General features: G+C 44.6%; 2 protein-coding genes across 2 annotated transcripts in view; both read left to right on the top strand.

The window, feature by feature from the left end:
- The first annotated feature begins 2,204 nt into the window (after positions 1-2,204).
- On the top strand, positions 2,205-16,218 carry DES (desmin). Its single transcript, XM_042475723.1, has 9 exons — positions 2,205-2,828; positions 7,833-7,893; positions 8,794-8,889; positions 9,438-9,599; positions 9,725-9,850; positions 10,852-11,072; positions 11,626-11,669; positions 14,014-14,096; positions 14,905-16,218. Exons 1-9 carry the CDS (start codon positions 2,281-2,283, stop codon positions 14,944-14,946), a joined length of 1,383 nt encoding a protein of 460 aa, XP_042331657.1. The 5' UTR covers positions 2,205-2,280; the 3' UTR covers positions 14,947-16,218.
- Positions 16,219-26,050: 9,832 nt separating this feature from the next.
- The window catches only part of SPEG (striated muscle enriched protein kinase), a 174,049-nt gene continuing 172,777 nt past the window's right edge, over positions 26,051-27,322 (top strand). The window contains 1 exon segment of the mRNA XM_042458763.1: positions 26,051-26,727. Within this exon segment, the coding sequence (XP_042314697.1) occupies positions 26,247-26,727 (481 nt within the window). The 5' untranslated portion in view covers positions 26,051-26,246.

Consider the following 27,322-nt stretch of genomic DNA (forward strand, 5'->3'; position numbering starts at 1 on the left):
ACCTCTGAGTATCCCTTGCCTAAGAAAGCCCTATGAAATTCTTGAGATTGCCATAAGTTGACAAGTGACTTGAGGGCACACACACACAGACAAAGCAGTGGTTCCAAGCCTTGGTTTTCCAGATGTTGTTGAAGAACAACTCCCATAAATCCAAGCCACCACAATCATTCTTCAGGGTTTCTTTCTGCTGGCTGGGGATTTTGGGAATTGTGTTCCAACAGATTCTGGGGAGCCAAGGCAGGAACCACTGGTGGAGAGACAATGAAGACAGATGACATTCTTCTCATAATACTAGAACCTGGGGTCATTGATTAATGGCAGATCCAGAGCAGGCAAAGGGAAGTACTCGGGCACATAGCACACTGAACTATGGAATTTGCATGAACTGGAGAAGGTGTTGCCTAACAATTTATATGGCTTCAAAAGGGGATTAGATAAATTCATGGAGATTAAAGCTATCTAGGGCAACTAGCTAGTTACTATGGCTATGCGATACCCTTAAGGAGAGAGGCAGCATGCTTTACGATATCAGCTGTTGGAGGATCAAAGAGGCTGTTGCCATCTCATCCTACATGTGGGCTTGCCATGGGGCCATCTGGCTGACCACCGTGAGAAAATAGGATGCTTGACTTTTGATTTCATCCAACAGTGCCCTTCTTATGCTGTTATGTCCTAGAAAGGGTTAACCTAGTTTTCACCACCCCTCCACCCTGGAGCTCTGAATAGCAGGCTGACAGGCTGGCTTAGCAGCAAGACTATTTAGGTTTAGTAGCTGCTACCTGGGGAATGTGAGGGGGAGGAGATTTAGGGAGCATAGCCTCTGATATCACTGGCTGTCTCCATTCTGGGCACAGGGATGATAAGCAGGGCTACTCACAGCAGGCTGAAACAATCTGGCTGGGAGATTGCCTATGCCTCAGCCCCAAAGTGGGATGGAGGGGGAGACCTAGAAGAACCCAGACCTGCCCCACCCTAGCCTAGTTTCCATTATTTTTCAAGATGATGTAGGTTTTGGTTGCTGAATCCAAGTTGAGGAGAGCGCAGTGCTCTTTGGGCCTTGTGTGAAATGAAAATAGCTTTGCGTTTTTGGCAGGTTTGCAAAAACAACCATCCCTTCTGGCTGGAAACAATTATTTCAGCTGTGGATAAAGGGCAGTAGAAGCCTCTTTTACATTGCAAGTACTGTACCCACCATCTCTAGGATTATTTACTTTCCTTATTTCACATCCCCTCTCCATGCCTAGGGGGGATGTATTTGGACTGAACAGCCCACAGGATACACCATATTCTGTTGCTGTGTGCCTTCAAGTTTTTTCGAAGTTATGATGATCCTAAGGCAAACCTATCATAGGGTTTTCTTGGCAAGGTTTGTTCAGAGAAGGTTTGTCTTCCCCTTCTTCTGAGGCTGAGAGAACGTGGCTTGTCCAAAATACCCACTGAGTTTCTATGGCTGAGCAGGGATTCAAACCCTGGTCTCCAGAGACGTAAATGGGACATAGTCCACAAGAAGACTGGTCTATTTCACTTGGATTGGATGTAGGGTTAAATATGGTTCAACTCCTCTGAGATATATTTCTTTGACCTCTGTAATAAATACTTCTAGCAATTTGGCTTTGCTCTAACCCACAAGAACTTGCTTTCCATGCCCAAATCTTGAGGAGGCATGTAAGAAAGATTTGAATAGTGACCTTTATTTTTAGTAACTATTATGCGATTTATATGTCCTAATATATTCTTTCTTTCTTTCTTTTTCTTTTCCTAGCACATGGTCTTTGTGTAGCTGTTTACACACTGGAAAATATTTTCCATTACTGAGACTGTCCTGTTCCTTCACTGTTCCCTCCTATCCCCAATCCTTTCACTTTCCAAACCTGGCATTTTCCACATAACCACCTTGCTCCTCCTTCATGTTATCGACCCATCACTGTTGAGGCCCAGGGTCACATTCTGGGCCCATCCATCCCTATCTTCTCTCTGCCAGCCTTGGCCCAATTGTTGCCAAGCGGAAGAGAACTGTTGCATCCCATGACTCACTTGCTGCTATCTGTCTGTCTGTCTCCCTACCCCATCCCCACAAGAGATTCCTCACTGAACTAACTGACAGAGGAATCCACAGCTGTTCCAATCTGGGAACAGGGGGAAGCAGGGAGGGGACTGTTCAATGATGTCAAGACTCAGGGATACAAATAGCGAGAGCTCAGATCTCTCTCCCGACTCCAACTTGCTCACTCAGAGCAGCAGCTGTTAACCTTTTTGCCTCTGTCCTATCCAGCCACCACCATGAGCCAGTCCTACTCCTCCAGCCAGAGGCTCTCCTCGTACCGCCGGACCTTTGGCGGGGCGGCTTCACCTTCCTTCCCAAGGGCCTCCTTTGGCACCAAGGGATCCTCTGCCAGCTCCGTCTCCTCTCGGGTCTACCAAGTGTCCCGCAGTGCTGCCCCATCCAGCCTTTCTAGCTTCCGAGCCAGCTACTCAGCTCCACTGCGCTCAGCCTACCAGGGGGCTGGGGAACTCCTTGACTTCTCCCTGGCCGATGCCATGAACCAGGAGTTCCTGCAGACACGAACCAACGAGAAGGTAGAGCTTCAGGAGCTCAATGACCGCTTCGCCAACTACATTGAGAAGGTACGTTTCCTGGAGCAGCAGAATGCGCTCATGGTGGCCGAAGTCAACCGGCTCAAAGGCAAGGAGCCCACACGGGTGGCCGAGATGTATGAAGAAGAGCTGCGGGAGCTGAGACGCCAGGTGGAATTGCTGACCAACCAGCGGGCACGTGTTGATGTGGAGAGGGACAATCTGCTGGATGACCTTCAGAAGCTGAAGCAGAGGTGAGATGGGGGGTAAGGGCCTCCTTGCTGCCACAAACTTATTGTCAAACCTGGCTAAGCTCAGACTACTCAGAGCTTGCACTCCTGGACTTTTCTCCTGGTTCTGAACAGGTATTCTGTCCCTTATTCTGATTATTCTCCAGTGGAGTAAAAAAGAAAAGGCAGCAAATGGTAGATTTGTTTCCCCTTCCATGCCACCTCCAAAAGCAATACTCAGGCTTATGTATCTCATGTCAGCTTTGCCATGGCCTAAGAGCATGCCTTGCCCATGTAGAGTATTTTTCATGCAGGTGCTGCACATCTTTCTCCAAGCAGGTCTGCTTCATTGCTGCCATCACCACCTCCATCCTGCCAGTCCCTGCCTGAGACCCCATGCCGCCCTTAGGTAACTCTTTTCCATCCTTTGATGGAGATAAGCTTCTTGTCTTTATCAGAGCTGATTTGAGAGCCCCAGCTGGACTTGATGCTTTAGAACTGTGCACATTCCAGACAACTTGGCAACTGTTCTCCTGAGGCACTGCAAGACATCTCCTCCATCTAGAGCATTTTGATAATTGATATTATTGGGCTGTAACTCTCTCATTATTGGCTATGCTGGCTAGGGCAGTAGCAGCCCAACAGAATTTGAATGGTCACATTTTTTCCAGCCCCAATGCAAAGGCCCCAGGACCCATGACAAGTTACTTATTCTTAGAACAGGGTGTGTCCCAGGATGGTGCTGCTTTCCCTGCTATACAAACCCCTTGCCTCACATCTTCTTTTCACTGTCTATATTTATAAAGTTTAAAAACTTAACATAGGCAGGGCAGTTATCCTAACAGAGAGGTTCATTTTTTAAAAGTTGTATTCAGGTTTTAACATAAGATTTTCAATGTGAGAGCAAAGAATAATGTTCTTTGAATCTTCATAGTATTTGGATTAGATTGTCCTAAATTTTAAACACACAGTGTACTGCTGAGACTTCACCATCTGCCTCCAATGCAGATTTTTTTTTTTAAATTAACAAATTGTGTTTGTTAAACAACTCTGTTTGGAGCTGAACCTTATGGATAATTGACTATCCACATCATATGAGGGCCATGTCAGAAATTGGGAGGAGGGTCTTTAAGCAATTTGACACTAATAGCTGCTTACTGGTTCTTATCAGATCACTTTTTGACCTTTCTTTTTGCTAAGTTAAACAGGTGGATGTTCTTACTCTTAAAATTGTCTCTTGCACTTGGGATTACTCTTAAGGCCTTTTCCTCTTTACAGTTTCTGTTTATATCCTTGCTCTTCTACTGGGTCCATGACATGGGCAGGACTGATTAGCCTAGGGCAGGGGTAGGCAACCTTTTTGAGCCGGGGGCCGGGTTACTGTCCCTCAGACAACTGGGGGACCGAAGCCAAAAAATAAATAATTAAATAATTTTTTTAAAAACATTAACTATATAAATAAACCAGGACAAATGTAGGACAAAATTTTCAAATGGAAGACACTTTTTTTAAAAAAATGGAGGACACGTGAAAAAATTTGCTGATTTTTTAAAAAATGTTAATATAAATGCATGTTTCTGAGGTTTCTATAGACAATTGCCCCCCAAAGGCCCCGGCGGCAATCGGCAGCAGGACCGGGCTGGGGCCGGTCCCAAGGCCTTGCGGGGCCACATCCGGCCCGCGGGCCGCAGGTTGCCTACCCCTGGCCTAGGGTTTCCTTAAAAGTGACTATGATAATGGAGTAACTCATAAGGTTGGTACAGCCACAGCTAGATGAAATAATAAAATATTGTTACAATACTCTTATCCTATGGGATGGGCTGGACTGAGTCCAGGCCTGATATCACAAATGTTATCTATTTGTTAGATAACAGCAGACTCTTATTTTTAGGCTCTGCCATGAATAGTTAAGAATTATACTTGCAGAGGCATAGCTATGTGAATATGACCATCTCTTTGTTCATTACATTTATACTCCACTTTTCCTCCAATTAGATGAAAGAGATTAAAGTGTACAGAGATTATGTTCTACTTTCCCCCAATTTGTTCTCACAACAACCCTGTGAGGTAGAGTAAGCTGAAAGAGAGTATCTGGCTCAAGGCCACCCAATAGAAAGAACTCTCAAGTCCCAGTCCAAAATTCTAGCCACTCCACCACTGGCTCTCTTGTCGAAAATGTCTACCATTCACAAAAACATTATTTCCTGGTGCCATGATTTCTAACCCCTCTCTCTGTGGAAAAGAATTATGGGGAACGAGCCTATTGGCCCTTCTTTCTCTCTAAATCAGAAAATTCTGCAAGACCCCCTTACTATCTAGGGTTGGCTTTGCAAACACTTTGGGGCGGCCCATAGTGGGACATGTAGCACACCTTTCTCTGCACTTTGAGAGGGGTGTTTATCTCTTTAACATCAACACAGAACACAGGATTCCAGCAAATGCAGCTATGCCAGCAGAAATTCAGCCACTGTGAAAGCCAAATCGATTGTACTAGCGCCTGTCATAGACATTTTAAACAGAAGGGGAAGGTGGTAACCCTAATGACTACTCCTCAATTGAAGGGGTCAGAATAATTGATAGCAATACCAGAATGTCAGCAATACTCTTTTCTGTCCATATTAAAGATCAGAAAAAGCAGAGGAGGAAAATAAAGCTGACCACAAACCAGCAAGTTGGTTAAAAGGCATCAGCAAGCAAGTGAGGCACAGGCTCCTTTAGCTCCTAGGTTCTCCTGGCACTTTTCTGAGTTGCAATGGCTTCTAGGTGGTGCCTCCTGAATACATTACATTGTTATAGTGGTATTATTCCACTTTTACTGCTACGGCTGCCTCCTGTGGAATCCTGGGATTTGAAGTTTAAGCAAGGGCATTTGGAATCTCAGCTGGAGAGCAATTCGAAATCCACATGAGGCAACCATAGCAGTAAAAGTGGAATAATAGCATTATAAAAGTGTAGTGTGGTACTGAGTGGGATTACAATGCATATTAGAAAATTAAACTCTTGAGGAGGGAAGATCAAGGTAGCCTCCTTCAGGAAGGATCTGGCCTAGTTTTCAATGCTGTGGCAATGGCCAGGATGAGGATTTCTGTGACAGACAAGGAACAACTGGATATAGCTGGAATGGTAATCCAGCAAGTCTGAACTCCAATGACAGGAAGTTTTGGCATTTCCTTTTGAAAGGAAAGATGAAATCTTGTCAGAGGATCCCAGGGACCAAACAGACTACACTAGAATAGCCTTCTGGGTCCCAGAACATCTGTGAATCATTTCAGACCTTGGCTTTTCAAAGCCAAAAGCAAGCTGGGCATTTTGCTTGCAGACTTCAGCTCTGACAAATGCATAAATATGTTTGTGCGCATATATATGTATATACACACAAACCCCAATTACACTGGGGGGAATTGTTGTAAATCAGTTCCACTGAAAGTCTGATTGCATTGCAATCATAGAGGCAGTGTGTTCTTTACCTTGCCATCATCTTGCAGTGTTTGACCACCAGACCAGAAAAAGAAAGAAAGAGGAGTATCTGCAGTATTAAACAAGAATCCTGTAGGGAAAGAAGGTTACCATTTCAAGCCCTGGCACTGTAAACATTAAAGTTTGCAATTATGATAGCTTGCTGGCACTATGCATTGTGCACACTAGGGCTCAAAATCTCCATTTGCAATTGCGTAGTAAGGGATATATGAGGGCAGGTAGTGTAGAGTTCAGTAGTCAGGGAGAAAAGGCTTCTGACAGAGGATGGGTGGAGAGAGAGGATGACACATATAATCTGCAAAGAACTGGGTCCCAGATGTCTTTCTTTCCAGTACACCACAGCTATAATGATCCTCACAGCTTGTCTTTTGTGTCAAAACCCTGTAGGTAAGTGCTATTCAAAGAGGTAATCTGTGGGCTGGAGGCCCACATGAGCCATTGGCTGCTAGTCCATGGAGACTTTCAAGGAAAACAGGAAATCATTGTTATCACTAGGTGCAAATAGGGTACCATACTATCCAACATTTCACAGATAAAAACTGTGACATATGTGGCCATGTAACATCAAAGTGTGGTTAAGATGGCAGAAATTATGACTGAAAAAGAAAACAGAAGCTAGGAGAGTATGCAGCAGTTTGATTTTGCCTGAGCCCACTGCAAAGTGCAAGCCCCCCTCCCCCCGCTAATTTGAGTGCAAACTACGTTTACACTTGGAACTCAGTTTATACTAAAGGTTTAAGCTGAGTGCAAAGGCAGATAGTAGGAAAAATAAACTGGGACACTTTAAAAGCAATTGGAAATGGGACAGTAAGCGAGTCATTGGAATTGTCAAATCAAGACAGTTGGGGATATGAGTGTTGGTCCCTAGCACATTGGGGGAAAATACTCTGCCAGCCCTTCTCCAAATAGCTTAAGAAGCACTGATGTAGGGGATGCCACAGTGCCCAGAACACCACTCCATCCTGGTAGTCTAGCAGCTCAGTTGTATGCCATCTGTCACCGCCATGTCATACACACACTAATTCTAGATATCCCAGACTGGGTGTAGAGTGCTTGGTGTTCCTCAGAATGTGGGGAACAGGACTCCCAGCCTATACTCTTACAAGCTGGCATCCTTCTCCCGTCCATTTCCTCCTCCTTCCCAGGCCTCTAGCTTTTGCACTTGATGTAGCAGCAAAATCTCTGCTACCCTAAAAGGGAAAGGGGGAGTGAGCATTATCTACCCATGAGCTCATGCCTTTGTGCTTGAGACTTTGACTAAAACAGGCAATGAGAGGACATGTTCCTCTAGCTCTCCAGCCTGGCCCTCAGCCAGCTCTCTCTCCACCCCCTGGAATTCAGGAGAATTGCCCATTCCAGATGCAGATATTATCCTTGCTGCTTGAAGGGAATCTCAAAAGTCACAGATCTCAAGCTTGGGTGGAGTTAAAGACCTTGTTGCCCCTTGGAGTGCTGTGGTGGGCAGGAAAACAAAAGGCCTGCCATGAGTGTTAGCTGGTTAGTCTAGCTTTCTGACACCTTCCTTCCAATCTTTCTGTTTCACTTTCACAGGCTGCAGGAAGAGATTCATCTCAAGGAGGAAGCAGAGAACAACTTAGCTGCTTTCAGAGCTGTAAGTTCAGACCTTTCCTGTAGTACTGCATATAATGGTAAGGGGAAATGCTCATTTAAAAAAATCAACACTGTCCAAAGCCACTGGCTCCTATTTCTGAATGATAGAAGCTTCTTTTTTTGGCTCTGACTGCATTCTTGAGAGCCAAAAAAAGAGAGAGTTCTCCTTTACGTAGCACTCATGAAGGTATATTGTTTCTCTCCCCATCTGTCTATTGCCATTTTCCAGTCTCTTTCCAAAATTAATTGCTGGCCTGGAATTAAAGCAGTGCCCCCTGCTGTTTTAACAAACACAACCATGCACTCACAAATCCACACAAAAACACACGCACACGCACACACACACACAAATAAATGAGGCCTGTATTTTTGTATGACATGTAGTTGGTCCCCTGTGTTTTATCTAGGCAAATATTTTCCCATTCCTTTCGGAGTGCCAAAAGCCAAGTGTTTGCTGAAGTATTCCCCCAGGAGTACATGCAAATCCATTCAGTGCCTCACCACCACTTTTTACTGATCGGCTGTGGCTTACTTGAAATTACATGGAGTTTACTTAAGGGAGGCAGAGTGCTAGAGCAGCTGTCTCACCACAGTCATGAATGCCAGCTTCTGGGTTAATAAATGGCTGTCTGGACTTCTGCCCAAGGATCATGTGAACTGGGCTGGAGCGGTGGGTCTTCCCACTCATTTCCTGGGGAACCTCCTACATGGTTTGGAGTATTGGCCAGAGTCCCTGATTGTGTAGGCTGGAGAGCAGAGGGCAGCGGCCACAGCTTCATGGGCTATTCAGAGGCATGTCCTTAAAGAGTAGTTTAATTCCTCTTTTTCCTGCAACAAAAGATAAGCCATTGCACATATCTATTTCCACTTAAGTCTTCTCTACTCTTTTCTGCCACCAAAGGATGTTGATGCAGCCACTCTGGCCCGAATTGATCTTGAGAGGCGTATTGAATCACTGCAAGAAGAAATTGCCTTCCTCAAAAAGGTGCATGAAGAGGTAAGTGTGGACTTTTGACTGTTCTTGTGGCTCAGTACATCTGAAGGCGGGGCTGCTAGAAAAGAGAGCCTGGCAAATGGGAAGGGGTGGGGACATTTAGGGGTGGTGGGATTCAACAGAAATGATTCCTGGGATTTCCTTGCAACAAGGGAACATTTTTGAGCTGAAGGACTGGATTTGTTTTGAAGAAGCTCTTGGGAACTGCATTCCGGTGGTGGCCAGGTCATGGGATCAAAGATACCAGTACTGTATATTTCAGTATACTCACTGTCAGACACTAAGCCTTGGGAGAATCATTGGAACATTTTAGAATGGGGAAAAACCCCATATAAACCAGAAAACCATGATATAATTATGCTTTCTGGAGAAGTCCAGAGGGCCACATTTGGCTCAACAGATTTACATTATTCACCTTTGCCCTATAAAAAGGAAAGGGATGGGGAAAATGGAGTATGATGGTAGTAGAGAAGATGGTGGAACAGGGAATAAAAGAAGGCTTTCAGTAGTCTCCTAGTACACTGGTTCTGATCTTGTCTTTGGTTCTCCAGGAAATCAGAGAACTGCAATCACAGATGCAAGAACAGCAAATACAAGTGGAGATGGATGTTTCAAAGCCAGACTTAACAGCAGCATTGCGTGATATACGTGCTCAGTATGAGTCAATTGCTGCAAAGAACATTTCTGAGGCTGAGGAATGGTATAAGTCCAAGGTATGGGTCAAAAGGAGGACTTAGATTGGCTGTGGGGCTGGGGAACCTTTGTGGTGGCCATCTCCCATGTGAATTTGAACATATGTCTCACCTGCTCCTCCCCTCCTTTTTTTTTTTGCATAAAGGTGTCTGACCTGACGCAGGCAGCAAATAAGAACAATGATGCTCTACGCCAAGCCAAGCAGGAGATGATGGAATACCGGCACCAGATCCAGTCATACACCTGTGAGATTGATGCACTCAAGGGCACGGTGAGGTGCAATGCCAAGTTGGTGTTTGGAAACAGGTTTAAGAATCCAACAATTTTACATTGAGGAGTGCTTTAGACCCCAAAATACTCAACCCAAATGATAACTTGCTGTTCAGCCCAGGTGCAATGTAGGAAGCTATGCAATATACAAGAAGGATACTGTTAGGAATCTGTTTTTACACGGATGGTGGAATACAGCTGCATTTATGCCTTGCTGTCTGGTAAAGTTGCTCCTTCCAGTTTCTATAGGTCACAGAATGCATACTTTTCTATGATTCTATGATTCATGGATGAGGTTCCAGGTTCAGTCTTGGCATCTCCAGTGAAAAGGATCACAGATATCAGGAGACTTTGCAATATCTCCCAGCCACAATAGATAAAACTGGCCTAGATGGACTAATGCGGTCTTTTCCAGCCTTGTGTTTTCCTGATGTTTCAGCTTGCAAGCTCCCATGTTTAACAGGCTGAAGGGAGTTGTAGGCCCAAACATCTGGTGGATACCATGTTGAGGAAGGCTGGTTTGAAAGCCTCAGTCAGTATAAGGTAGCTCATTTCATTCCCTGTATCCAACATGCAGGAGGAAGAAATGTGCCTGCCTTTCATAGGCTACAAAATTGTTCCTTTCTGGTGCTTCAGTGATAGCTGTGCACTCTTAAACGCCACTCTCGGTACCCCTGCCTCCTTCTTCCTCATGTCTCAGGTTTAGTTCTTTCATTTTCTTGCTCATCCAAAATGGCTGCTGCTTTACTGCTTCCACTGTACTGTCACAATTTTCAACTGAAAATAGAGGACAAGGAAACTTGTGGGACACTGGTATGTGTCTTCTATACCAGAACATGGAAAGGTTATTTTTTGGGATTACAACCTTTTGAATTAGTTGAATTGCATTTTTGAATTGATTTTTAGGGAGATCTAGTCCAAAAATAACTTTCCCAAGCTCTCTTCAGTACACACACAAGCACACAGAAGAGTTGAAAGGATGATTTCTCCTGTTGCTTCCAGAATGATTCCCTGATGAGGCAGATGCGAGAGATGGAGGAACGCTTTGCTGGAGAGGCTAGCAATTATCAGGACACAATCCAAAGGCTTGAAGAGGAGATCCGACACTTGAAGGATGAGATGGCACGGCACCTGCGCGAGTATCAGGACCTGCTCAATGTCAAGATGGCTCTTGATGTTGAGATTGCTACCTACCGCAAGCTGTTAGAGGGTGAAGAGAGCAGGTGAGTGTTGTGCGTCTGTGAATGATTTATAAAGTCCTGGCATATTCTTTGGACAATTGGATAGATGAATCCTATAGCAAGTGTACTTTGCTATAGGGGAACTGTAGGCAGCAAATCTTGAGAACTAGACATAAGTTCTTAGTATGGAGCAAAGGCCCAGCATAATTCTTGAGTTTGGTAATAGCGAGTGAGTAGCCAGAAGGTGTTTTCCTTATCTTTAGTGACAGCTGATGAGTCTGAATTCCCACCTTGAGAAGTTGTCCAATTAGTCTCTCAGGGCCACATTATACCTTTGTTCTCCTTGTGTTGAACATTTTGGCCTTCAGAGGTCCATGTTTTACAATGCTACTGAATGAGAAGAGAATGCACAATTACTGAAATAATAACAAGATAGAAAAAAACATTTCCATAAGCAAGCAAAAGGAGTGCAGTCTGTTCAGCTTTACAAAAGGAAAGACAAGGAGAGGCTTTTGGGTGGTTGTGCCAGTGCTGAATATAGGAAGGGTGGCACCAGCATGTGCACTGACTCTCTTCACCTTTCTTTTTCATGCAGAATTTCTCTGCCCATTCAAACCTTTTCTGCCATCAACTTCCGAGGTAAGTAGCTTGGACTCTGGCTTGTACAAGTAGGAGTTGGGTAAGACCCAGGGATCTGTGTGTCTCTGTGTGTATCCCTGCCAGTTACTATTTACATTTAAAACAGGTGCAGTAGTACTAGTGGGGAATCACACATAAACATTACTTTTGTTGTTGTTGTGTGCCATCTGGCCCTTTCAGACTTATGGTAACCCTAAGGTGAACCTATCACAGGGTTTTTTTTGACAAAATGTGTTCAGGAGGGATTTGACTTTGCTTTCTTCTGAAGCTGAGAGAGTATGATTTCCCAAGGCCATCCAGTGGGCTTCTATGGTTGAGGAGGGGATTTGAAACCCAGTCTCCCAGAGTCCTAGTCCAACATTCAAACCATCAAGCCATGTTGGCTCTCAATTTGGTCACATCAGATGGGGGCAGGATGACTTTTTTCATACAAGCAATACTTTTCCCCTCTTCTTGCTTGCCATTACCATAAGCTGCTTTTTGGAAGGGGGAAAAAGTCTGATGAGAGCCATTTGGACAAAGAAGTGAGGGGTGTTTTCCACTTCAGTCATTGTCTCCCACAAGCCTCTTTCTCCTCTTGCAGTTCCAAAAATATATTTGCATTTTTGCAAGGGATAAAGAGATGCCTAAAACTGCTTAAGTAGGAAACAGATTAGCAATTCAAATGCACTGGGGGGGGGAAGAGGGGCAAGCAGAGGAAAGATTGATTTTCTTTCCTCTACTTTCCATATCTCTGTTCCAAAACTGCTTCTCTCTACAACAGGACAGTAGAGGTAATGCTTTATAAGTAGCAGCATCTCATTGTTACCCCCTTCCCCCATTTTCCCCCCAAGGATGGAAGTAATAGGAGTGTAGGATTGCCTCCTTCAGAAGTAACACAATGAGTGGGAACAACATTGTATGTGTGTGAGTGTGTCTGTAACATTATTCATGTTAGTTACTTTTTTATTTTTAATGGCATTTTTAGAGTCATGTGGGTTGAATTTTTCAAATTTGATTCCATTCTATTGATCCTAGGTTTTTTTTTAATTTTAAGGGACAGAAAAGTGATGACCAATATAATGAGTAACACAATGGTTTATATTTTTTAATGGAATGTAGTGTTTACAGTAATGAATTATTTATTGGGGCTTTGCAATATGTTATATAACAAATTGTTTTTAAAAACTCACTTTACACTCTGCAGCTGGCTCTTCTTGCTTTGTTACATGCATTTGTACACAGTATGTAGTTCTATCTGAAGATATTTAACCATCTCCTGAAATGAGCAGAGTCTGCTTTTCCTCAGTCTCCTTTTCTCATGTTTGACATCACAAGTTAACAAAACCCCTGTGAAATGTGGTGATAAAAAACCCCAACAAAACTAAAATCCAAGATCACCATTGCATTTCAAAGAGAATATCGAAACAACAGTACATTATCATGTATAGAAACTGTATTACAAAGGTTAAGATACTGAAACATTTCCCAAATTGCATCACTGATGCTTCATTCCTTATACCAGAAATTTGATAACAAGAGTATACAGCATACAGTAATTCAATTTCGTGTTCAGAGTGAGATTTAGAATCTTCATGCAAATCAGTTTTCTTTTTGGGTAACCTTCTGTCGACAATACGTTATCCAAACAGTTTGTTTGGCAAAAGTTCAAACACAGATCATTATAGATCTTGTAATTCCAACACTGACTTCAAGCTTTGTTTTGGCTGCTGCAGAAGCATCTAACTGAGCAAACAGCTGGGTCTGGGGATGCTTTGCTTTGACACAAATGGCTTCTACAAGACGTGATCTATTGATTCAGAAGGGCAGGTCTATTTACATATTGTGAGCATGGCACCTGTTTCTCCCCAGTTTTTGTAAGCCCCTTTCTATGGGAAAGTGTTAAAGAAATGAGGAGAGTGATCTGAAAATGTACTATAAAAGCACATGCAATTATGTGTGGGGGTGAGAAGTACCAGGAGTCTGCTGAACTTGTGTTACTCTGTATTTGTATGAGTGTATGTGTGTGTCTTCAAAGTGAGGAAAGAGTGTCCACATCAATTTCTTCTGTATGAGCACACATGTAAGAACACAAAAAGCTAAGCCAGCCACGTTGGGTCTCTAAGGGGAAAGTCAGTTTTAACAAAATCTGCAGCATACCAATACATCTTATTTTAAAAACCCCAATCAACCAATATATAATGAATTTATGAGCAAGCTCTCAGCTTTCCAAGAACTCTTCATCAGGCTAGCTATAACACAAACCTTGGTTTTGCTGATTATGGTCCCTTCCCATTACGGTCCCTTCCTTCCCCCTGCTCCAAGCCCTACAGTTACCCAGTTGATGCCTCTTTCTGCCCTACAGAAACCAGTCCAGAGCAGCGAAGCTCTGAGGTCCACACTAAGAAGACCGTGACTATCAAAACCATTGAGACACGTGATGGGGAGGTGAGTGGGCAAGGCTGAAGGTATGAGGGAGCTTTGGTTTGGTGGTCAGTGGGTAAATATGTGAAAGGACCATTGAAGTGGCCTTGAACTATGGATTCAGTTTTTGTCCTCTGGAAGAGGGAACAGCTGACTCTTTTGATGTGTCTCAACCTATTGATGTTGTAATCTAGAGAGACATGAGATTAGCTTTCACTGTCTCCTACAGCTGTGAAACAAGGATGGGAGAATCTGTTAGTGTCCTGAATATGAAGAAAATGTGAATTTTGGATGGATTCTTAAAACACAGGGTGAAATGAGATTATTTCCAATCTGCACTGGCCATATTCAAAAGATACAGTTGTTCACAGTGTGGAGAGGGCCATGGTATACTTACCTGCCATATATTTATTACAGGTGAGAAGCCTCTCAGAAGAAAACAGGTTGCAACCCTAATTCAGCACTAACATGGCTGAATAAATGGGGATTAAAACCTAGCCTTTTAAGAATTAAAGTCAAAGAGCCTGAGCCTTCACAATGGCTGAATCTCTCAGTCCTGGTTTCTTTCTCACTCTAATGTGCTAAACACCAGTACCATCCCATCCCAAATATTTGCAAATTTCATTAAGTACTTACCAAAAAACTGAAGCGATATTTTAGTACATCCTTGACTGTGTATGATTAGTTTTGCACTATTGGAAGGTGGGTGGGAACAGGGAATGCAAGACACAGCTGGGAGTAGGCACAAGGCCCAGCTACTTTACAAGCAGGCACAGGGTATCTGAGGTGGTCAGGATTTGTCTTAATCCTTTCTCTCCCTCTCACTTTACAGGTGGTTAGTGAAGCCCTGCAGCAGCAACATGAGATGCTGTAGATCCTGTCACCCACAGAGAGGCAACGGGCCCATCTAAACCCTCTCCCTCCCACACACAAAGACCTGGGATCATGGGCTCCCACACACTCTCCTTCACACCCACTACTCTGTGACAACACCTTGGGAGAGCCTTACACACAGCCACATGTGTGAGGCACTCCCTGCTCCCAGTTTTCCCAAGCCTCTCTCCTTCTGCTCCCCTTCTGCTCTTCCTATCCTGGAAGCTAGGGAAGGGAAGAGGACTAAAAGAGAGGCACTGCTGTGCGTGTATGTGTATGTGTGCATGCGTGCATGTGTTGGTTTGAGGGGAGGGAGATGCTTCCTGCTACTGTAGGAACTGAAGCTCTGACCACTGCCTGCAGACAGAACTCTCCCCCTACTTCTCCATGAATGTATTTCTGCATGTACTGACCCACATAAAAGTGCCTTGATACTTGTGTGTAGCTCCCAACCTGAGCACTCCCAACCTGAACACAGGTGCACACCTCCTGATCCCTCAAGGCCTTCCCACTGCAGCATTAATGGGATTAGTCTGCAGGCCATAGAGGGATAGAGGAAAGAAGGAGGAAAAGTGGATTTTGCCCAGAAAACGAGGAGGTGCCAATTGCCTAGCCTTGCCTCGGGGACCAAAGCCATGGAAGATCCTTGCCTACCTGGCCTCCTCATGTTGGAGCAGGACTCCTTCTATGGGGATGGGGTGGAATGGGGTTGTATCTGTAGCTTCAAGGAATGTCTGTCCCTCCAGCTCAAAAGGTAGCTTGGCTTGCTATCCTAGACAAAGATTTGGACTTCCACCTTAGTTGGAAGTTCCATCCAATGCATGGGGCAGAGGTTGGGAGGGTCAGAACCCCACAGGAGAGTTGACTAGGGTAGAAGGCTTGGACTCTTAACAGGTTAATTACTCTCCTCCTGCTGCAGAGAAAAGCTCCTAGTCTGAAATAGGAACTTTTAGGTTCACTAAGGACGGGAGGAGGACACCAAGGGGCAGATGCATGCACTAGTAGAGGCTTCCCTGCCTTGAGTATCATCCCTATCCCAAATCTGTCCCATAGGGACAGCTGAAATGGCTTTTTACACGTCTTCTGGGAGGTGAACAAGAGAAGAGAAGGAACTAGCAGGTGATGGGTATGGGGGAGAGAAAGGGAGTGAGAGAGTTTGTGGGTGCGAATGAAAGAGAAGAGAGGAGATGGAGAGAGGCTGTATGCCCCCAACCTTCCTACCCCAGCACATACCTGGTTCTGCCAAGTGATTAATAAACCATGGAGCACAAAACTTGTTTTCTTCCCTTTCTTCCCCCCCCCCCTTCTTGGCTGGGCAAGAACAGTGTAGAAGATGATTTAACAACAATGTTAAAAACCTGGATTTGCCAGTATCTAACCCAAAGACGGCTGTTATGCCTTCAGTATATGCTCAGATATAGGCTGAAGAATACCTGGCTTGACAGCCATTGATGCCAAAATGATTTAGACTAATGCTTCCTAAGCCATTGGTGTAGGGGAGCATAAGAGATTTTTCTTCAGCTTCCCAGGAAGAGGCCAGCACCATTTTTATTCCAACTGGCTGCAATCCTTTCATTCTTACATTGAATTTTTCCTGTGGACCAACAGGCTATATAGCTCATGGACTACCACTTGTGAGTAAAACTGATGTTGACCACAGGCCTTAATGGGCCACAAGTATAACTTGAGTCAAAAGTGTGATACAGTGGTGAACAAAGCCCATGCAAGCAAACACTACATCAATGGAAGTATAGTATATACTGTAATATCAGTCCATTCTACTTTGGTCAGAATACTGTGTCCATTTTTGGACACCACAGTTTACACATGCTCTGAAATGACCAAGATCACAAAAGTTCTGGAAAGCAATATCCATGACAAATGAGGGATTCGCATATGTTGACCTGGATATTCAAGAGAGGAAATGGGAAGAAAAAGGATATGACATGTGGAAGATGGATCAAACTTGTTTGTGCTGTTCCAAAGACTAGGACATGAGCCTATGACTTTAAATTACATAAATAAATTTAAATTTGATAAAGGAAACTATATGTTACAAATAATTTCCTGAAGGTAAACACTGTTCACCAGTGCTCACTGTCCTCCTCTGGGATTTTAAAACACAAGTTGCATGACCACTTTTCAGGGATGTTTTGCCTGTGGATTCTTGCACAGGTGGGGGTTGGATTGGATGGCCCTTGGGATCCCTTACAACTCCATGATTTTAACAGTGGTGTGATGAAGTGTAGGCTATAGAAACAGTGCTGCACAGACAATAGACACATTTCATAAGTATTTTGAAAATGCTCTTGAATGTTTCTATGACTGTGTTTAAATTTAACAGTCCCCTAGCTAATGTTTTATTGATGTATTGCATAAAATTGTACAAAATAAGGATCTAGTTCTTGCAAAGCAGCTTACCATTAATAAAATACTTTAACACAACAAATTCAAACCTCATCAACAACTGTAAAAACAGCAGCATAAAGTTAATAAATATAATAATTCCATGTATTTAATTTTTTTAAAAAATGGGCTTCAATTCCAGTTGCTTATAAAGGAAAGTTTGTATCCTGAGCCATTTATCCAAGTAATCATTACCATAAATTGCTTTCCCCACCCAGCTATCCAATCCCAGGATGCTCTGCATTTAATGCCATTGGGAGAAGGATTTCTCCCTGTCTAGAACACAAGTAGGGCAAAGGACAAAGGTTTTTGGACTTTTGGCAACAGGGAGACAACAGGAAAGCTGAAGGCACTTCCGTCTTATTCAATTCAGTATGAACAGTGAAGTGGAAATTTATACACAGATACAGAAAGCTGAAAATGGAAACTCTACATTTCCTGCCTCCCCTATTTGTCAAATGTCCTGTTAGAGAGGATCCTGTGTAGGCTATAGCCACATGCCAATTAAGATAAGGCCCAGCTGCTGTTCTTTAGAAGTTGTGTTGAAGAGAGTTTTTTTTTTAGCAAATGCTACAATGCAACAATAAGAAAAGCAGTAACAGCTGAAATTCCTGCTTCACACAACCATTATAGATCAACAGCCACATATTGGAGCCCTGGTGGTGCATTAAGGTGCCCTGCTAGCCCAGTGGTTAAATGCTGGCACTGTAGCAACAATGTAAGTTTGATTCTAGAGGTGGGCTCCAAGGTCTACTCAGCCTTCCATTCATTCATAGGTTTGTAAAATGAGTACCCAGCTTGTTGGGGACAATTGGCTTACACATTGTAAACCGCTTAGGGAGAGCTAGTTCACTGATAAGTGGTATAGAAATGTACTTGCTATATTGCTATTGCTATATTGTCTGTCTCATTCACTGAGTGTGGTGTACCACAATGGAGAATCCCCTGGTTTGATTCTGGCTTCTGTCATGTACCCACAAGGTCCATACCTCTCAGTATTTAACAGATAAAAACTGGGACACATATGGCCAAGCAACACCCAACATTTAATCAAGATGACAAAAGTTGTGAATGAGGAAGAAACACACGTGCTATGAGAGGCTGCAGCAGTGTGCTTCCCAACAGTTTGCTGGGAAGAACAAAATTCTGCCCTTTCCTCTCTCCCCTCTTGAGTTGAGTGCAAACTAATTTCCCACTGTTAATTCAGTTTACAGCAAATGAAGTGAGCTGAATGAGGAAAGTGGGAGGAAGAGAAAGAAACTGGGATATTTTAAAAGCAGCTGGAAAAGTGGATCTGTCCCTGCCAAATCAGGACAGTTGGAGGGTATGTAGGTGGTCTTTGGCAAGCTAATGTCTCTTATCAATTGCACCATCCCATTCACATTTGGAGCACAATTTACAGTGGTCATTGGTATCTGTTGGGTTTTGGTTCAATAACCCTTTGTGGATAACAAAATCTATGGACACTCAAATCCCATTAAATATAATGGCATAGTAAAATGGTGACAACTTATATAAAATGGCAAAATGAAGGTTTGCTTTTTGGAATTCATACATTTTAAAAATATTTTCAAATGGTGGGTGCTTGAATCCATGGATTTAAAAAAAATCTGTGAATACAGAGGGCTGACTGTACTTACCTTACAATAGAGAGGGACCACTTATGGCCCTCCAAAGGCTCTTGGGCTGCAGCTCCCACCAGGTCTAGCTAGCACAGCAAATAATGAAAGCTGCCGGGAGCTGCAGTCTAGAGGGCTATGAGTTACCCATCATCTCCTTACAGGGTTGTTGATATACAGTTACACCTACACGTGCAGGTGAGATGTTATGATTATTTGAAAACACTGTGCAAATATTAAGTATTATTACTCCATTTTTAAAGACCTCATGATTTTATTGAAATGGCTCTTCTTGTGTGATGAAGAGGGAGGAGAAATCCTGTGCATAAAGCATAATTGCCCAGTCCAGGAGTTCACCTCTTTGCTTTTCTGAATAACCTATTTTTCCTTTATTAATATGAGCACAGCCTGAGCAGTACAAGATCTGGCTTATTATTTCTTCATTCAAAAGAATGGGGGCTGCACAAAAGAGCAGGGGAAATGCAAGAAGCAAAAGCCATTTAGGTGCAATTATAATGCAACGAATAATACATTCCCAGGGTGTTTCAGCTATCTTTGTCAGGAGAACCTGAAAGACAACTGATTGACAACCATATAATCACCACCAACACCAACACCCCTGCATTAATCATCAACAATAAAACCTTAAAACCTACTCTAACATTGCTATTACAAAATATTCACGTGACACACACACACACACACACATTTCTGGACCAACCCTACAAAGTTGTAGGTTATTTACCAAAGATTAAGACAAAAATACATATATGTAGCTGAGGCCTGTCTCTTAAAAAGCATAGAAATAGGACAAACCAGTATGGAGTCTCAGGATGAGATCCTATTTGATTTGCAGGAAGGTTCAGGAGGTCTTTCTCTGCGTGTGAGACACCTGACAACTAGTTGATGGTACAGAGGACACTTCTACCATCCAAGCTGCCATTGTGGTCCATCTGCCATTGTGCAGCTTGGGGGAAATGTTGGACAGAGATACTGAACACTTCTTTATGCAAGCTTGGCAAAGGTAGTTATGCTAGTATAACCCCCAGTTACACTAGTATAAGTCACTAAGGAGATTCCAGTGTTGGTTTGAATCTGCTGAAATTAACAGGTGTCATGAGAAAAATGTGAATAACTGAACTTTTGTTTGTTTGTTACTAAGGTTACTAAGGTTATAAGGCTATATCTCACCACCCTTCCTGATCACTTGATATACAGAACATATTGTAAGAAAAGCAGGCTTGAACACAGAGGTAGGAGAGGTGAAAATAGGAGAAAGGAATATCAAAGTGTAAAAGTACTCAATTAACTCAGCAAGGGAAGAAGAGAGGAGACGAGAGGTTGTTGGCTGTTTAATCACTGGAAGATAAGGGAACACTGTCATAGACACTAGAGTTCTGTTTTGGTACCCTTCTTTGGATATCTTTAAACAGAGATGGATGGCCATCTGTCAGGGGTGCTTTGATTGTGAGTTCTTGCATGGCAGGGGGCTGGACTGGATGGCCCTTGTGGTCTCTTCCAACTCTATGATTCTATGGAGTTTATCATACAGAGAAAAAGGACTGGAGAGAAGCGGGATGGTCCCATCCTTACTGCACAATTTTTCAAAGATTATGACAAAACATCCTGCAACGTCCCATTCATCCCGTCCTTCTCCCATCAACAAAGTGGAATGGTGCTGTCACTTTTCATTAACAGGAAACTACCATTGACTAAAAGTGACAGGATCATTCCACTTCATTGAGGGGAGAAGGGCAGGATAAGTGTGACATCATGGGACATTGTGTGATATCTTTTGAACAATCGTGCAATAAGGATGGGAGCACTTCTCTCTTGTCCTTTTTCTCTGTGTGATAATCTCCATTGATTCTATGATATCATTTACTCTTCCAGTGTAAAAATAGTTGCACAAACATTTGTGCTTTCTCATATGTTGCATAAATGTGACCCTAGTTCAGCCTACCATTCTGCAAGGTACACACTCAGTCCGCTCTCCCACTTTTGACTTGGTGGTTGGTAAGCTCTTTGACTACTATGCAAATCATAACACCAAGGCCATGGTGCATGCTGCATTGGTGGTTGCACAGCAGTGGAATTCATGCTGAACTATGCTGGTGTATACTTGTGCCATAATAAAACTGTACAGGATCTTGACTACTGGCCTTATAGATCAGGGGTAGCCAACGTTTTTGAGCCGGGGGCCGGATTGCTATCCCTTACACAACTGGGGGGCCCGAAGCCGGGGGGTGGAGCTTCCACCCTATGGGGGCAGAGCCACATGCCGGGGGCAGAGCTTCCACCCCTCCGGGGGCCAGGCCTCCTCCTCTTTGCCGGCCCCTGATGGGGCCCCAGGCCCTGTCAGAGGCCGGGAAAGAGCCGGCAGGGGCCACCAGCACAGGAGGCCTCCCACTCTTTGCTGGCCCCTGACGGGGCCCCAGCCCCCATCAGAGGCTGGCAAAAAAGCCGGCGGGGGCTGCCAGCGCTGGTGAGGAGGCCTCCCCCTCTTTGCTGGCCCCTGGCGGGGCCCCCGGCCCTGTCACAGGCCGGCAAAAAAGCCGGTGGGGGGCCAGCGCTGGAGGCCTCCTCCTCTTTGCTGGCCCTTTTGCCGTCGCTGGGCCCTCCAGGGGCTCCAGCGGCGGCAGCGGGCCTCTGGGAGGCCTTTTGCCGTCACTGGGGCCCTCTTGGAGGGCCCAGCAATGGCAACGGCCTCCGAGGGTCGCTGCCACCGCGGAAACCCTCTTGGAGGGCCCCAGCCATGCAACGGGCCTCTTGGAGGCCCCAGCGAAGGCAACGGGCCTCCCAGAGGCCCGCTGCTGCCGTCGGAGCCCTCCTGGAGGGCCCCAGCGATGGCAACAGGCCTCTTGGAGGGCCCCAGCGAAGGCAACGGTCCTCTTGGAGGGCCCCAGCGAAGGCAACGGAGCAAACAGAAGCGCCGGCAGACTGTAACACACCTATATTTAGCTGTTTTTAGTCTCTGACAGAATCACATGTTCTTTACAGGTTCTTCTCTTCCCCTATGATGACTTCTATCATCTTCATCCAATTTGTCAGAAGGCTCTCTGAACCCATGTGGAATATCAGCTTTTTGTTATACATATATTCTAAAAACCTGTGTTACCCAATAAATTAATTGTGTGTTACTTGGAATTTTCTGAAATTTAACAAGTTTCATTTAACAAGGTTCTGTGGGGCCGAAACAGAACTGGAGAATAAGAAACATGTAGGTTAACATATTTTGTTTTAGTCTCTGATTTTTTCCCCCTGTTCCCTCCCCTCCAAATTAATTGAACATTTCCAAAGAGCTTGAAGCCACAAGAGGTCTTTCCTTGGACAAGATCTATAACATTTAGCATTCTACAGTCAAGTTCAAAGCATTTTACAGATATCATTTCAGTTATCGTTACAACTATACTGTAAAGCAAGCTAACATTATTAGTCCCTCTATTATGCTAGAGGGAAGAGAGGCAGAAAGATCAGTGAATTCATAGAGAAGTTGATTTTCAAACCAAGCATTTCCCATTCTACAATCTAATAGTAGTCTCCCACACTTACACTTTCTAGAGGGGATAGATGTAGACAAGCCCTGGATAGATTACGGACTTTATCACCCAAGACTAAAAAGCATCTTTGAATAGTATTTATTGCATGACGTTGTGTCTGTTCTGCTGCTGCTTTGCATGCTATTCATTACTATAGCACACCTTTTCATTGATGGACAAAACCCATCAATAGGCTTCTAATCTTGCTGCTGTTTCATTACCAGCTTTGTGAAATAGGTCCCTTTCACTGCAGTTCTGCTTTTCAGGTAGTTGTATGATATGAGTGGGTGTGATTCTGCTCCGCTCTCCCTCCCCCTGACAGTGACCATGGCTGCCAACAGCTTCCCCAAGTCAGTTGCTGTGTGCGCATTCATGCTGCAGTCAGGCTTGGGAGGTGGTTGGTGGCTTCATTGCTTGCGCAGGGCCACTTTGTGAATGTGCACACAGCAGCTCCATGCTTCAGGAGGGGTGAAGAGGAGTAATCACATTCACAAGCAGACAACTTTGGGAGGCAGTTGGCAGCCGTGATAGCTCATTCCTACCCTTCCTCCCAGAAGGCGATGTTTAGCAATGCAGAAAATGGATCACGAGATCATGGATTGCCAAAGTGCTATCATGGGGGAAAGTGTGATAAGAAATGATGCCAAATAAGTATGCTTCCATTCTTAAATTAGTCCAAGTGTGTCAGGGCAGCAGGCTGGTGTGGTAAAGTCCTACAAGCAGGACCTCTCCTAAGAACACATATGGAAGTCTAGCTTTTTTCATCCCCTTAAAGACAAGCTTTCTTTGGACCCAAATGTCCACCAAAAACTTTTTAAAACACTGTAACAAGTTAAAACAATCTGCTAGGTCCAAGGAAATACACTGCTTTGCTAGCTTTTCCTCTTTGGACTCTTTTCTCCTCTGTGGCTAAGTAAATTCTCAGCAGCTCCAAAGACAACTTTTTCTCCAGCGGGTGGCAGCACAGTTCAAAACATACTATGGTTTGTCTTCCCACATCCTTCTGCCCACAAACCTGCTACAGTTCTCCAAGATGTGCTCCAGAGCAGGATGGGTGGTATTTGATACTATTCTTGCTTTTATGTATTTTCTACTCTCCATCAATTTAGGCTATTTGCTTCAGTTTTTGGTGTTATGCACAGTGCTCTTCCACCTGCCGGAGCTAGCTATTAGAAACCATACAGTGGGAATCTGGTTGGATTTGAACATTTCTGTCAGGGTTCCTCAAGTGCAACTCAATCTTTCATGTTGCTGGAGCCCTGGATTCTCCAGACTTAGCAGATGCCCCCAGATCCTTAAGCCAGCTCTAGCTGGGTCTGTGTTTCTGCTTCCCTGCAGCCTTCACCAAATGATCCCCATCCTTACTTCCCCTGTGCTTGATTTTCTTCGATTTTACTTCTAGTTCTGGTAACATCTGTTAGTGCCTCCACTGTGGCTCACTCTCTCCCACAAATCTCAGATCTTGTCTCTTTCGCTCTGTTTACTTACAGTATCTTTCATTCCAAGAAGGGTCACCAACAGGACACATGGTTCTCTGCCATCCATCCTGTCCTCACGACAGGGACATAGCCAAGGGGGGGGGGTTCTTGGGGTCCGGACCCCCCTTCCGTTAGAAAAATGAATGGTGCATGCTGCTGCGCCGCTGCACCCAAGCCCCAATATAATGGTGGCACTTAGTTTGGACCCCCCCTTCCTAAAATCCTGGCTATGTCCCTGCTCACGACAAGCCTGTGAGGTAAGATAAGCTGGCTAGCCCAAGATCACCCTGTAAACTTCAAGGGTGATTGGGAATTTGAATCCAGGTGTACCATGTTGTATGTCAAGAGTCTTAACTTAGAGGCAATGGAGGATCCAGTGGTTATATCTATCCTGTTTCCCAGCTGCCACAATCCCTAATAGGTTGTACCTCCTCCATTTTATAAAACAAGAAATGATCAGAATGTCACTCCCACTTTTTAAAATTTTGGTAAAAGTACTATTTTGGACATAAAAAGGATATGTGTTGGGAGGATAGTATCAAAGGAGAGAACCACGTCTCCTGGTAGCTTGTAGGACTGCTACTGTCCATTTTGAGCAGACTGGGGAGGCCCCTGGCAGCAATCAAAGATCTTTTGGGGAGGAGGCTCATAGGGGCCAGGACCGCATATTTCTCAAAACTGGTCTGACCCCTCCTCTTCCCTGGCTATCTTCTCTCTTTCTGTCTCATTTACTTTTCTTCCCACTAACAGAAATCTAATGCTGCCTCACTCTTTGTACCTTGATTTGGACCTGGCCATGCTACAGATGTTACCCAGGAGCTTTCTGTATGTTGCCTCCTATAGACTCAACATTGTGGACAAATGTTTGTCTGAGACTGGGCTCCTCCAGATGGGGCAAATGGGTCAGGAGGCTGTGGTATTTGTTGCTGTAGTTCTCAGGTTGTTGATGCTTGAGTATCCAAGAGACATCTCTGTTGTCCTGGACTATCTCCTACCAGCTCTTGACATCAGTTGCAAGATTTTACCCCCACCCTTAAGTGGGTTTCTTTTTAATTCCAAGACACAGTGGAACAATTTGTTCCCTTCTCCTCTCCAACTTTCTTTCTTTTTAAAAATTTAGAGTTATAATGCATCTGTGAAACAGCACTTTTGACTATAACTCTAAAAATTAAAAAAGGAAAAAAAAAAGACAGGAGAAAGTTTGCCCTGAAAACTATAGGAAACTACATATCAATTAAAAATAAATCACAGGCCCTAATGCAGATCTAAGAAATCATTACCAACAGTCTTCCAAAGGAATGAAATGAAGGCAAGTGGCGGTGACAACAGCTGGCAAAATCTGGAAAATCCTATTCCCACCCCCAGTAGCATTCTGAATTTTTTGGTGCCCCTGGGCCAGAGAGGGGACACACAGTCTCCACAGTTGATACTCCAGGTGATCAGGGCTTGCAAAGGTAGCTGTTGGGCTACAATTCCCAGAATCCCAAGCTATTATTGCCAATGGGCATGTTAAGGGGTTCTTGGAACAGTAGTCCCCGAATCACTTTTCAAAGTTATACTCTTAACATGATTTATGCAGGAACGAGGAAGGGAGAGCTGGGCCTGTTCCTCCTTGCTGTCCAGTACTAATATGGAAAGCACCATCCGCCCATGTCTATCTTTGCTAGAGAAGCTAAGTCACCCCAGTCATACGCTCTGCTCTTCTCAGCTTGGTTCAAGGAATGTGACACATCAGACAGCAGCTGGTACTTGGGGGGAGGAGGAGGAGAGGGGGAAACTGCACAGAGGGTGGGACTCTTTTGTCCTGGGATCCCCCAAAAGCAGGGTTGGGGGAGTATGTGGTTTGCAGGCCCACTAAGAGGTAGTAAAGATTTCTAGACCTACAGGTTTGGGGAGCAGGTGGTGAGAGGCAAACTGGGAAGGCTGATTCCTCAGCAAACTGTTGGATTCCCTCTGCCTTGGTGTGTTCGGATGGGCTGGCTGCAACCTGAGACCAACCTAAAAATAGTCCCCTGGCTGGCAGAGAAATGACCTTCTGGGACTTTGTCCGGCTTGGGTGGGCAGGCACCTGGAACCACGTCAATGCCCCCTGGCAGGTACCCAGGAGCTGGGGGGCCATGCGCATACACACAGAGGGTGAACATCAAGTGAGGGGAACAGCTACTGGGGGGCTTGGCTGGGCCCCGTGGGGCTGGTAAGATCACTGAGTCCTGGGTGAGGGCCTTTGATGGAATAGGACTGTAACAATCCAGGAGAACCATGTCAGAGCAACCTAAGTTCCCTGGTCCCCAAGTAGCCATGCAGAAATCCTTGGGAGAGAAGAACGTCAACCAAGCCAATGAAGAGGCTGGGGGGACACGGGGACGAGGCCTAGGAAGAGCCCCACCAAGCCCTGCCATCCCTCCTAAGAGAGCCAAAGTCACGGCTGAGCAAGAAGGCCCTGCAGCAGCCCCAGTCTTCCTACAGGAGCTGAAGGATGAAGCGTTCAGCATTGGCCACGACATCCTGCTGAAGGTGGTTGTGATCGGCAACCCCCAGCCATGCTTGAGCTGGTACAAGGAGAAGGTACTGATTGTCTCCACCAAGGAGAAAGATAAGGAAGAAGAGGAGGAGGAGGAATATGGCTGCCTCCGGATCTGCAACAGCAAAGCTGATGATGCTGGGATCTACAGGTGTGTGGCTAAGAACCAACATGGTGAAGCAGTGAGCAGTGCCACAGTGAGAATCACAGACATGGAAGGTATGGATAAAGTGTGTGTGTGGAGGGCAAAGGGCTTGTGGAGGTCAGTCGTGGTGGAGTATGCAACCTGCAGGCATGTGCCAGGGGTCTAGCTGGTTAGGACAGCCTTTGATCCAGAAAGTAGCAACAAAGTTCTTAAAGGGGAACGATAATCACTTTTCTTTCCAGGCATGAGTATCCTTCTGTCTTTAGATTCCAGTTATTTCTAGGGGTGTATCCACATTGTATAGTTATAACAATTTAACTGTCGTAGCTCCACACTAAATTGTGAATTGTAGTTTGATGAGGGATGTCAAATTCTCTATTGCATTCCTCTGAGGTGAAGTACTAGAGCTTTCTGGCAGAGAATTCTTAGCCCCTCCCCAAACAACAGATCCAGGATTCCATAGGTTGGAACCATGGCAGTTAAAGTGGTATCAGAGTGCTATAATAGGAAAGTATGGATGCACCCTAGGATGCACCCTACAGTCAAATAATATCCAAGATTCTGCTCCAGATGAGATCTTCTTTTCATACTAGTGTACAACTCTGGGAGTGGTAAAATAATGATGGAATGTCTCTAATCATATGCAGAGTTCATTTCCTTCATCTGTCA

The sequence above is a fragment of the Sceloporus undulatus genome, chromosome 1, assembly GCF_019175285.1.
Source record: "Sceloporus undulatus isolate JIND9_A2432 ecotype Alabama chromosome 1, SceUnd_v1.1, whole genome shotgun sequence".
Taxonomy (NCBI): Eukaryota; Metazoa; Chordata; class Lepidosauria; order Squamata; family Phrynosomatidae; genus Sceloporus; species Sceloporus undulatus.

What these genes read in the sequence shown, in the direction of transcription:
- DES (XM_042475723.1), top strand. Translation starts at nt 2,281, where the DNA reads ATGAGCCAGTCCTACTCCTCCAGCCAGAGGCTCTCCTCGTACCGCCGG. An exon ending in TTGATGCACTCAAGGGCACG is followed by an intron (nt 9,851 to 10,851) that starts GTGAGGTGCAAT and finishes TGTTGCTTCCAG; the next exon opens with AATGATTCCCTGATGAGGCA. An exon ending in TTCTGCCATCAACTTCCGAG is followed by an intron (nt 11,670 to 14,013) that starts GTAAGTAGCTTG and finishes TCTGCCCTACAG; the next exon opens with AAACCAGTCCAGAGCAGCGA.